This window comes from Dermacentor silvarum, unplaced genomic scaffold (assembly GCF_013339745.2).
Source record: "Dermacentor silvarum isolate Dsil-2018 unplaced genomic scaffold, BIME_Dsil_1.4 Seq333, whole genome shotgun sequence".
Taxonomy (NCBI): Eukaryota; Metazoa; Arthropoda; class Arachnida; order Ixodida; family Ixodidae; genus Dermacentor; species Dermacentor silvarum.
In genome coordinates, this window is record NW_023606066.1 from 157,147 (window position 1) to 170,371 (window position 13,225).

The 13,225-nt window shown below is 47.3% G+C and overlaps 1 protein-coding gene across 1 annotated transcript in view; it reads left to right on the forward strand.

The window, feature by feature from the left end:
• LOC119434945 (probable cytochrome P450 12a4, mitochondrial) overlaps window positions 1-12,045 on the forward strand; it is a 163,319-nt gene extending 151,274 nt beyond the window's left edge. Inside the window, exons 7-8 of the mRNA XM_037701946.2 lie at window positions 5,424-5,663; window positions 11,850-12,045. Of these exons, the coding sequence (XP_037557874.2) occupies window positions 5,424-5,663; window positions 11,850-11,981 (372 nt within the window). The 3' untranslated portion in view covers window positions 11,982-12,045. The remainder of the gene's footprint in view (window positions 1-5,423; window positions 5,664-11,849) is intronic.
• Window positions 12,046-13,225: the final 1,180 nt, after the last annotated feature.

The window sequence follows — 13,225 nt, forward strand, 5'->3', positions numbered from 1 at the left end:
GCACTGTTCCGCACAGTTGCAGCTTCAAGCACTCGTTCTAATGGAAGAAGCTGGTGCCAAAATTCACATTTGTTGTGAAGGGGCATCAACGAATAGAAACATGTGGAGCACACTGGGTATAAGTGGAAACCTTGAGAGCTGCTGCAACTCCATCACCCACCAAGTGACCTACAAGAAAGGTGTTTGCATTTTCAGATGTGCCACACTTATTCAATGCATTAGAAATCGACTCCTGCAGCAGAAGTACCTGAAAAAGGAAGGAAAGTGGATAAGATGGGAAGATTACTCTGCAGTTTACAAGGAACACAAGGACAAAGCTGGGGGTCTACGGGTGTGTCCAAAGATAACGCATAGCCACATCTATCCCTCTACAGGGGAAAAAATGCGTGTGAAATTAGCGACGCAAGGGTTCAGCCGCTCCATGGCATCGGGCATCAAGTTCTATAGAGATCAAGGCGTGCGCAAGCTTGGAAACAGTGAAACAACTGAGGAGTTTACTTTATTCTCAACGATCTATTCGACGGGTTAAACAGTCGTTTCCTGCGGAAGACATTACTACGCAGAGTTCAGACCTCGGAGTTGTTAGCCGTGGCATCAATGGCTCGACAGCTGGGAGAAGGAGCTTCAGTGTGGCTTGATAACAAAAGACATGTTCCTCACCAAGAGCACTTCTGAAGGCCTTCGGGTCACACTGAAATCTACACGAGAACTTTGCAATGCTCTCCTTCAGGATCATAATTTTAAATATGTCTTGACAAGCAAGATGAACCAAGATCCAATTGAACGTTTCTTTGGAAAGATAAGGCTGGCTGGAAGCCAAAATGACCACCCATCAATGCCTACTTTTTGCAGCTGTACCAGACAATGTCAGTTTTCACCCTTCTCAAGCCTCCCAAGTTGGAAACTGCAGAGTAGTTGAAGGAGAAAAACCACTTCGGACATATCATATTTAGAGCTCTAATAAACCAACTGTTAAGCATCATCAGTGACTTTGTAGGGGAAGTGAAGCTTAAACTCGACAGCCTTATCTGTGTAGAGGACTGGGAATGTGATGGTGTCATCGGCCAAACAAAGGCAAGAGCGAGAAACGGAAGTTGAGATTGCATCGTCTATTTAGCAGGATTCATGACAAGAAAAATGAAGAACTCTACCAGGTGCCTTACATGTAAAGCAGCGTTCAGTACAGAAAAGAGAACTGCTGCTGATGCAGCACTCACGAATGCAAAAGACAGCGGAGGACTTACACATCCAATCATACACCTTTATAATTTACTAAAACAAACAGAACGCTTGTTTGCAGCATATGCAGATGCCCAGACTGTCTATTGGAGCACAATTGATGGTGTTCTTGACACCTATACCATTACTTTCCCATGTTACGAACACAAGGAAGAAATAGTGGCTGAGTTGCTTCACTGCTATGTTAGCATGCGGATGAGGCAGCACTGCGAACATGTGAACATGAGCATGAAAAAGGAGGCTCAAGAAAGAAAGAAGATGGCTAAGCTTTGCTCGTCTTAGCCGCAGTTTCCATGGACGACAGCACTTAGTGCAAATTTTGCGGATATATATATATAATATATATATATATATATAATGCTGCTGTTGTCTGTGTAGATCTGTACCTGATTTATATTTGTTCCATCTTAGCTAATTTTTTTACAATGCGCGTATGTTGTGTAATTAAAGCTTACATGTTTTATTCCACATTCTTGCATGTGGGAGTGCCTGAAAGCGTAAGCTTCTGGAATGGTATCTGCTGTTACAATTATTGAGCTGCTTCATGCACAGTTTTTATTCTGGTGTCCTTGAAAATAAACGAACACATTATGTGTGGTGGGTGTAAGTGTATTTGTGGACAGGGTATAGCATGCACTTCCAAATAAGCTTACATTCTCACATTCTCATATACACTTTAAAAAAAACGAAAGTCACCCTTAGATCCTGCAAGAGTCACTCGCTCCCCAAACGACGAAAGCCAAATGAATAATAACACAGTCTATGTTAAGTAGAATTGAAATAAAAAGATTTTCACAAATAAACTGTATTAGCGATATTGTAATCCAAGATAAAACGCCTGCCTTCGTCCCGCCTGATAAATCATCTTTTGAAAGATTTCTTTACCTAGCTATGGTGCTTTCTCATCAGAGGTTCTAGCCATGAACACCCACTTTGCTCTAGGGTGTTGCATATCGCAAGCTTGCGCCGTTTCATTTCTTAAATTATATCGCGCCCACACTGAATTCGCGTGACGATGCTTGAACGGTTTTCTGAGTTTGAATTTTCCGGTGCAGTCACTATTTTCTTCTGATCGAGGGGCAACACGCGGGCTTACGCTTTCATTTTTTATGCTTGTATGCATGACTAGATCGGCCAACAAATTGTGCGCGCGAACGGAATGTGAGTGGGCGTTGAGTGCTGCCCCATCAATCCGTGTTCACGTCATTCACGCCCTGTACAATATACGTTCATATTAGCAAAGCATTCAGCCTGGTACACTTATCACCTTAATCTGAAAACACGAATTTCCTTCGCGCTTTTACTTTTACTGGCGCCACTATGAACGAAAATTTAGCGGAGGCAGAGGAATGCCAAGCCGCCGGCGCCGCTAAGCTGGGACCGCTGGCCGCGCCGCCATCTATCTGCTCGCAGCAGAGCTACTCGGTGCGCCCGCGCGCGGCCGAACATAATCTGGACGCTCGCTCCGCCGCAGTGTCAACACCTAAGTACTCTTACACCGTGCTTGCGAGGAAGGGCGGGAGGGCAGTTGCTTTCTCGTACCGCTAATAGATGGCGTGGAAGTCGCACCCGCAGGAGACCCGGCTCTGACGGAACGCATCGGCACGGCTCTCTGAACGCGAGAGAACCGGCTCCCTTTCTCCAAAAGAACCGCCGCTCACTTTTACTTAACGACCGCTCACTCGCTCTTTAAAAAGAGCCGCTCTCAAGATCCGGCTCGCTCCTGAGCTACCCATCTCTATGCTGCGGTGCCGGCCCGTGTTCATGCGAAGCGTACCGCTATAGACCCTGTGTTGCGCGCTCGTCTAGAAAGGTCAACACTGTCGCACCCTGTTCGCGCAGCTAATCAGACCGCTAAGCACGACTGTGTCGGAACGCGAGCTATTTGGCACTTGCGTTGCTGGCTGTAATTACCGATTCGCAAGGGGCGCACAAGCGAGCAACACAACGAGGAAGAGCAGAAAGCGCGCGTACCTGCTAGCAGACAAACCGGAAGTCGTAGGTTCTTGTTCGACCATGTGCATCGTCCCGACGCTGACATCACCATATTCATCCTGCTGACATCATGACGACCGCTGGGGATCCCGGAAAGGCCACGAGTGGAAGTCTGCATTGTTATTTTTTATGTGTTGGGAGCCCGCGGCGCGAAGCACTGCAGCCTTTGGCATCGTTGATCGGCAGCATTCTGAACTCAATGCGCGTGTTTACTTGAAATACTAAAAAATATCTGAGGTGGTTTAAAGAATGATCGTGAGACGGGTGCTGCCTGATTTTTTTAGGTAAAGCTTTATTTTTGGCATTAAATCGGCAGTCCTTGTTAGGAAGTCCTTATTAAATGACAGGTATTTGGTGTCGTTCATTATATTAATGCTGTCATGTAGTGTAGTCAACATCGATATTTGCTATTTCTTCTTCTTTAATTCTGGGGTTTTACGTGCCAAAACTAGTGCTGATTATGAAGCACGCCGTAGTGGAGGACTCCAGAATAATTTTGACCACCTGGGGTTCGTTAACGTGCTCTACAACGCAAGAACACATGCGTTTTTGCTTTTTGCCTCCATCGCAAAATGTATGCCATGCTTCATTGCTCCAGCGGCCATGCTGAAGAGTTCTTCTGCCTCTGGCTTCTTTGATATAGTCGAACGTCAAAGAGCTGTTTTTATTGTTGTGTTCGTCAGTGGAGTGCTACATGACGCTGTAGACAATGGTGCTATTTACTAACTGCAGTTTTTTTTATTGTATCCTCCTATAAGACATGCTTCAAATCGGTGCTTACAGCAACCCTTTCAAAGAAAAAGTTTGTTATGCATTCCTGCAAGAAAAGCAATATGTTAAATAAGAGGTCCTTCACCTCATCTGCACCTCTATAAAAAACCACCTAACTCACCTTTTCTGGCTATAGTCTGGTTTTAGAGACTACAGGTGTAGAAATACCTCAATTTATTTGTAAGTGCGTTGGGTAACATTCCAAACACAGCTATATATATGCGGGCTTGCAAAGGTACAAGGAGGAAGCAGGCGGTGGGGGTATTAAAAGAGGAAAAGTTTGGATAAATTGCATTTCTTTAAAAATAGACAAAATTTAAATTGGCGCCTCATAGACACTAATAGGCATGCTATATTTCCTAGGTCTTGGAAAGTACTCTGGTTGCTGATGTTGCAAAGATGCAGTGCAACTCTTTCACTTAAGTAAAGCTATTAGAGTATTATGCACTGCGCACTATTAGAGCGTCTGGTGCGCAATGACGTTACCGAATGTTGCAGTCAGCTCACAACGTGCCTATTTTTGCGAACTACGAAACAAGCACTATCCGCTAACCCAACTATCGTCTCTATTTAGAGTTACGCTCAATTTCAAAACACGCAAACAATGAAGAAAAAATGTCCTGTATGACCGCCGCTGTTGAAAACTAGAATGAGCTGCTTCGGACACGCACGCGTTTTATTTTAACGTTTAACGTGCTCCTGGCTCGTTCAAGCTGTTGTCCCTGTCGTTTTGAAGTTTCCTGAGCAGCTTAGGCCACAAATATTAATAGTTAGCAGGTTCAAGTGAGCACGGAGTGTGGTTTCAGGCGTCCGCGGAATGCACGGGAGCGAGCACCGCGTCGTCCGCTAGCGCTGCTCCTTGGACCCCTCGAGAGGGCGCGCGTGTAGTTGTCGCGACCTTTGAAAAATAGAGGAGCCTTACGCCGATGCCGGCGCCGGCGCCAACGCCGGGTTTTCTGCGACACGGGGCCCTTAGCGATGTCGCGTTAAAAAATTTACAGTGATGTTCCGCTACGTGAACGCGCCCTACGCGCTAGCGTATGAGTGCCATTCCTATATAGGAATCGCACCCATACGCTTGCGATTGCAATTATATGGACAAAACGTTTACTAAAATTGTTTACCATTATTGTTCTGGTGTCTCACGCATTACTTCAATGTATACATCCTTACATTATAGTAATTATTGGAGACACGTTCTGCAATAAAATATAATTAAAGCTTAAGAATGCTGCACTCTTCTGGAAAAATTTCGTCTGCGCTTCATCTTGACGGCCTCATATTAGTAAATTGAATTATTCTAGAGTTCTAATGTATGAACTTGTATAAAACGTATGAACTTGTACCTAGGCCGCTGTCCGATTGCTCATGTGTGGATACCTATGTAATCTTTGCGGACCCGTTTTGGAAATCCTCAGGTGGTGCTAAGGACCGAGTGGTACGTAGCCGGGAGGCTGGAGGAGAACTTCAGCCGAGCGTCCGCGTTTCTGCCCGAAAGGTGGCTGCAGAGGTCGAGCGAGGAGGAGCGTGATTCCGGCAAGGCCGGCGTTAAAGCGTGGACCCTGCATCCGTTCGCGTCGTTGCCCTTTGGCATTGGGCCGCGAACGTGCATTGGTAAAAGAATCGCCGAGATGGAGCTCTGCACACTTCTGACTCAAGTGAGCAAGAATTACCATTCGCAAATCTATAAATCAAAAGCGGAGTAACAATAATTCTTTCCCTCTACTACCACTTCTTTTGAGTTCTCACTATAGAGGAATAATGTGTAATAACCGTCCCGCCACACCTTGTTCCTTCAAGTCGGCTTGTTATATGTGATCATGTTAGTTTTTCGATGTATGTTTTAGCCTGTCTTCCCGCTCGGTCCTCTTCATTTACACGCGGACTGCAGGGTGTACAAGTGTTATTAACATGTCAATAATAGCGCAACCCAGGGATTGCAATCATAAAATTATGCTCCAATACATGAAATTAGAAGTAGGAGCAGCTTGAAGGACTGCGTAACTTCCTACCTAGCTGCCACAATTAACCTGATTAGAAAGCAGTATCAACAGATTCAAGCAACCACACTCATCGTAATTGTTGCGCAATAAACGTTTTTATTACCTAAGTCTGGTGAAAAGTTCAGCTGCCCGAGGATAGCTAAGAACTGCCTACGGTAAACAGATTGCACACATGTTCAGACACTGGATAGCCCAACTCTCGGTGCACTTCTTTCTCTGGGAATCGCTTGTTACAGCGTCAAGCGTAGGACTTTCAATTAGAAGCTTTCTCATAGGACGAGAAGTAATACACCGTCGCATGCTGCACATCCTTCATTGCATAATTAAACAAATCCAACCCAAACAGAGATTTAGACGTTCGTTGATCCTGACTTGTGAAAATGCTGGCTCCCTTGTCTCACCATTGTTCATCACTCTATTGTTTAAGAATTTTTTTTCACGAGCCACATTTTAGCCATCACTTTGATTTCAAAAATGGTGAACCTAATTGGAAACCAATTTGCATAATTTCTGCTCCAATTGAAACTCCTAGTTTTTTTTACAGCGAAGCTGTGAAGGGCTCAGTCTTCGATGGTTGTGTCCGCGTGTAGAAAAAAAACTCTCATTGACCGTATGCTGTATGTGCGAGTGAAAGCGCGCAAGGGACGCGTGCTGTCACGGGGAGCGAACGCACGGCGGAGAGCAAGCGCGACTTCTTCCGTCGCGCGAAAGGCCGTGGGGGACGGGAGGGGGGAGGGGGGAGGCGACGTTTAGCTGCGGCACCAAATGCATATCTTGCGACCGGGCGCAAGGGGAACTGGCGACTCAATCACCCACGCCAAAGGAGGAAAGCGGGAAGGCAGTGCGGGAGGGAAGGAGTGGCGGCTTTTGCTCTGCGAGCTGCGTACTTGTACTTTGCGCGGCGACGCGCGGTCGCGCGCACTGTATCTTGAAAGCGATCTGCAACACGGCTCCTAGCTTTGTATGCAGTGTGCTTTCGCCACTCAGTTTCCGTTGAAGCGATAGACCGCATGAACCTTCGCTCGCTGCTGCTGGCGCGCTTGCTCACGCCAGTGTTTTGACAGCGGTTGTGTGCGGCCATCGAGTGTGATCTCGTCATGTTGCGTGTGCGCGCTGACACCATCCTTGTTAACTCAGTTAGTAAGCGCATTTGTCCAAGTTTATACAGCCGATAAAACTGCTATCCTTACTCCGTATAGCTCGCTACTAATTTGCTATCGCAATTGATGCTTCGCAACGCGCAGAACTGTTGTCGACAGCGGCGACGTTCTGCCTGCGTTCGCACGAAAGCGCGCGACGTTGGTGACGTGTTTATGAAGAACGTGCCCACCTTTGCCGTACATCCTATGGCGGTGTACCGTAGCGACCATTAGGCCATGGTCCCTGTGGACAATAAATAAATGAAAACCACCAGATCATATATATATATATATATATTTTTTTTTTTTCATTCTTTAATAGTTCAAATAACCAGTTACACCATCACATCATAATAGTCATAATTGGAAATACATAATTCCCACCATAGTACAGCTTCGCTGGTCTACCATCTCTACCCAGTGGAAGGGCTGACAGTTTTTATTGCGATAGCAATTATGTGGACACTTCAACCGGATTTCTGCCGTCAGCGTCGCCGTCGCCGTGAGGTTCCGTATAGATAAAATCTTCGCCGCGCGCCGTATGCCCCAGCGGAAGCGTGCGGGGACGCGCGCTATCACGAAGAGCGAACGCACTCAATCTAGCACGCGCAAGCAAGGAAGCGGAAAGCCACCGCCGGAGGGAGCAGGGGCGGGGGGCACTTCTCTGCCAACAACCGCGCTCGTCGCTCGTCCGCACAGTCTCTTATCTCTCCCACGCGCAAGCAAGGAAGCGGGAAGCCAGCGCCGGACGGAGCGGGGGGGGGGGGGGGGGGGCGCACTTCTACGCTGCCAACAACCGCGCTCGTCGTTCGTCCGCACCGTCTCTTATCTCCACACGGCTCTGACCTTTATGCGCCGTGCATTCGTCGCTCAGTTTCCGTTGAAGCGATAGACCGCACGTACCTTCGCCCGCTGCGCGGCGTATGCGCTCGCTGCCAGCGTTTTGACAGTCGTTGGCTGCAGTCATTCATTGTGATCTATTCATGTTTGTTTGTGCGCGCTCACACCACGCTTGTTCATTCAGTTAGTAATAGTCGGGCCACATTTTCCAACGCACGCTACACATGCAATGCTGCCCAGATCGGCAGTGCAGCACTACAGGTGTGTCCCTTCGCACGCGCTGCCCACGGTAAGCGCTTCTCATCACACCACCGTTTCACACGCGCCTTCTCATGGTCATCGAGTCTCTCTTCATGTCGGTCTACTTACGCCGCAGCACACCTGCTTACTTAAGCAGCTCATGTTTACTACAATTCATATTGCTACCAAGGCCGCTCACCTTACTTCGTATGACATTGCTGTGTTGCTATCGCATTCATTGCTTCGCCCTTAGGGCGAAACTGTGACATTTTTTAATAAACATGACGCTTCACTGGGAAGTAAGTCATTCAATAGCCAGTTCATTGTAATAAGTTAGCCCTGTCGAGTCTGGCATAAACCTATTTTAAATGGTTCCGATGAGAAAAACGTAAGATATTGTTACAGTGAAGGGTCACGATGAGATGAGTCGCGATGACGTCATACGAAGCAGTGGTACTACCTGGATTGCTATGCTCCGCCAGAAAGTAGCGGGAGGTACTGAATGATAGAAGCATTAGGGGTGATAATCAAGTAGTTAGCTCAATACTAAACGCGTTTAGGTTAAAAAGTGCCTTAGATTGCGTGAACAGCTACCCAGAAGTCGCTATTTACACTACGCATAGATTACTGTATCCTAATTCAATGATCTATGTGTAGTGTAAATAGGCAAATCCGGGAAGCTGTTCAATGAGCCACAGCGGCCGCATTTCGATGGGGGCGAAATGCGAAAACACCCGGGTACTTAGCTTTAGGTGCACGTTAAAGAACCCCAGGTGGTCCAAATTTCCGGAGTACCCCACTACCGCGTGCCTCATAATCAGATCGTGGTTTTGGCACGTAAAACTCCATAATTTACCTTTTAATTTTTTTTAATTCAGTGATGGCATAGAAGACAGAAAGGCGGCAGAACTGCACACTCCGGTCCGTTAGAAAAAGCTGCGCGCAAAGGTATTCACGCAACGAGTACAAGTGAAACATAATGAACCGTATCTGAAACCAATCAGATAACCCGAACCGAACCGAACTCTCGGCCGGAATTAAATCGACACAGGTATTCTAAGAAACACACCCCAACCACACCGTTAAATTAATAGTCGCGCTTAATCGATATTAAGTGTCTTTGTAGGAACAATTTTCAGGGATGCTCTGTAAGTGTTCCTAGAAATGCAGTTGGGCTGCGGTGTATTGACGACTTCTTGCGTCGATATTGACACTGCAGTAGCATGCAGCATTAAAGTACGGTAATAGGGGTGAAGGCATGATACGGGGACGTAATTTGGAGTGCCCTGAACCACCTTTTATTGATGTAGAGAAATGCATTCGCCGCAAAACAGACTATTTCAGAAATACTTTGCTGCAGAAAGTACTTCAATGCGATCAGCAGAATCGGAGTTATTGGCAGTCAAATACTCCCTGTCATGACGTAATAGTTCAGCGGAAACCTGCTAGGTGAAGGGATGTCATTCTCTTCACCTAGCGAAGATGACCGCCAGTCGGTGCTCCAGTTCCTTCTTCAATGTCTTGCACTGCGAAGGCTACGGTGGAGTGGGGTGCTGCCCACGACACTGCCTACTGAACGTCACCGTGGGGCGCAGTTGAAGTTTGATTTTGGACGTTCACATAGCCGCCACTACTTCCAACGTTGGCGCGTACGGTGCCCGAAACTCAGAGGCTATCCATCAGCTTACGGTTTAGTTGATGGTGTCTCACTTCCCAGCTGTGCTACAGTGTACTAGATAGCCACCCGCGGCCATTCTCGCACCGAGGGACAAGAGTAGCACATTTCCCTTCGCAATTATCCTTACGACAAATGACACAATTTCTAAGGATCGAACAAACTTGATCTTCATATTCACTCGTGCGGGTACGTGGAAAGCACGCCCATCAGCTAAGCGTTTGATACAGCACTTCGGGCTCGCGTTGAAAGGATTTCTAAAATAATGAGCTTCAACGATGATGGCGGCAGACCTCGGGGGTGTGCAAGTCCGGAAGCAGACGACCCGTTCGTCCGATGTTGGCGCTCGGGCCTTGAGTCACGTCACCCAGAGATCAGAGCACGTTGTTGTCCTCGGCAAGCCGAAGGGACTCAGTGAAGGCGCTCGTCACGGCACCCCGCGGGCGGTAGCCACGGTAGCTGCACTACGCTGCACGACAGGGCTGAATCTGGCCTTGCTAAGTGTGGCGCTTTATGCTGCACCAGCTTGACCAACCGATAGTAGCCGAATTCAAACTGCGCATTTTGTGCAATAGCTCATCACGAAGCGAAGTCTACAAAGGCGCTATCCAGGAGAGGTCAGGAGTGAGCGCACGCTGGCAAGCGTACGTCTCATCTTACGTTTCGCGTCGTTCTAGGCTAGTTGATGTTTAAAAAATGTCGCAGTTTCGCCCGAAAGGTGAAGCATCGTTTGCGATAGCAAATTAGTGGACAGCTAATCTACTATCCGGCTAAACTACTATCCTTACGAAGTAGTCTTATCGGCCGCATAAACTTGTAAACATAGGCATATTGACTAAATGAACAAGCATGGTGTCACGCGCGCACAAGCGCACATGAACACATCTCACACGATGACCGCGGAAACTCGCTGTCAAAACGCTGGAGTGAGGAAGCGCAGCTGCAGCACCGAGCGAATCGACTTTCGTGCTGCCTCTCGCGTCAGCGCAAACTAAGCCGCGAAAACACAGCGCAGGGTGCACTGTGTCCCCGACGCAGATGACTTTCAAGATACAGCGCGCGGCCGCCCGGGCCGCCCGGGCCGCCCAAAGTAGAACTCCCCCCCCCCTCCCTACTCTCCGCCTGGAGCATTGTGCGCGACAAAAGAGGGCGCGCTTCCTTCCCGCTTTCCTCCCTTGAATGCGCGAGCTTAACCTTGCACGCATTCACGCGCACGTACAGCGTATGGTGCGCGGCAACGATTTTATCGCCCTTGGACTTTATACGGAAGCTCAAGGAGACAGCGATGGCGATGCCTACGACAGAAATGCACCTGGAGTGTCCTTATTTGTTATCGCAATAAAAAAATTGAAATTAGCATAACCCGATGGCTAAGACGCTGATAGGCAGTGCGGTCTACGCGGACGGGCGCGACCAAGCGTTCGCAGACGATAGTACGTTAGTCGTACTTCCGGAATTTGAAACACAGATTTTCGTTTACTTCAGCTTGTTTATTAAACTGCGTCAGTAAATTTAGACAGTGCAACTAGGAAGAAGCGCACTGATCCAAACACCCTTCTTGATTGATGTCAGGTATTGGTCGATTGCAGCCGCGTTTCGTAATCTGCTATATGATGAAATATAGCAGCACGCAAAGAGTATGCGTATGCTATCCTCTTTCACCAAGACCGAGAGGGGGTTCAGCACCCATTTAACGGCTATGCTGCCACACGTTGCTTGCTTACCGCTTTGCAAAATATAGGCGCTGTGCGTTCACTGGTACAGCCTAGACTGCATAACAAAAGGGGTTGTGAAAGAAAGCGTTGCTTTAGGAACCTCTCATTTTCTTAAATGGTAAGCTATGCCAGAATACGCAGTGACTAAAAGTGATAGAATTGTTGCGTGTGTAAATGTTTCCCATACCAGATGCTTAAGCTGCACATTTTCTCTCTTTTTTGCCGTGCACAGGTACTGAAGAGGTACAAAGTTCAAAGTCACCATGTTGACATCGGATTTCGTACTCAATCCACTGGAAGGGCTGAGCGACCGGTCACATTGCAGTTTATTGATTTAGAGTCCACGGTTACAAGTTCCGCTTGAATACATACAATACCAATCTAACCATCGCCATAACTCATGGAGCTTGTCAATCATACAACAGACAGTGCTAATAAATTGAGACACATTTTATGAAGAACAAATCAACTGTTTAAAATGCATGTGAAGCGCTAATTTGCATGAATGCACTGAAACATTATTGTGTGTTCGTCGATATATATATATATATATATATTCAAAAAAGGAAAAAAAGACGAACGTTTATGGCATATTTACTGACTGACGTTTCGGCCGGAGGACCGGCCTTCGTCGGAGTGAATACAAGTGTGGTTGCGTTACAGGTATATATAGAGACACTACACACTTATCGCGTTGTCCCATACGACATGCGCACAATCAAACCCTAGTCACAGCACGGTGACAAAATGAAAAAAATGGCCGGGCAGTTCTAAAAATCACAGCAGATGAAAATCATCACTACATATAATCACATAATCATGCGGTGTTAAAAAAGTACAAGCAGCGCACGAATGTACAACATGAACGCGAGTACTGTCTTCCGCCCTGTGGCAGAAAACAGGATTAAAAAATGCGCCCGTGGACAGATTTAACAATGCACACGTGGACAAAAACCTTTATATCATGAATTCACAAAAAAAAACTTCCACGTGCTGCAATTATACAACAGTCAGTCAACACGTGACCCATCACGTGTTGACTGACTGTTGTAAGTCGGGCTCTAAATTTGTGAGAAAGACAGTGGAAATGTTCCGCTGTCTGACAGCGGAGATGTTCGCCCCAGGCTGCTCAGTATCATGCTCAGTATCGGCGACGTCAATGAGCAAGCAGTACACCGAAAAGCGTACGCCGACTAGCTCCTCGACGTTGGAGAGAGAGCAAGCGAGAGAGGAAAGGCAGGGAGGTTAACCAGAAGTCAGTTTCCGGTTTGCTACCCTACAGTGGGGTGGGGGCAAAGGGGTTCGAGAGAGTGCAAAGAGAGAGAGAGAGAGAGAGCTGAGAAAAAAACACATACACACAAAACACAGGCATAGGTAACAGTAGAGGCGTTCCGATCACAGACGTTCACACAGGCCAGTGGACTTCAGGAAACGCAGGAGAGCTCGCACGGCCTTCTGATGCGATGTTGAGTCGCGTCGATGTTGCAGAAATCTTTCTTCCGATAAAGGCTAGTCTTCTAACTAGTTCAGCACGACGGAAAGCGATTGTCTCTGGACACTGTATTGTGGGCACTGTCCTCGACGTTGGAAATTTGCAAGTCGCACATG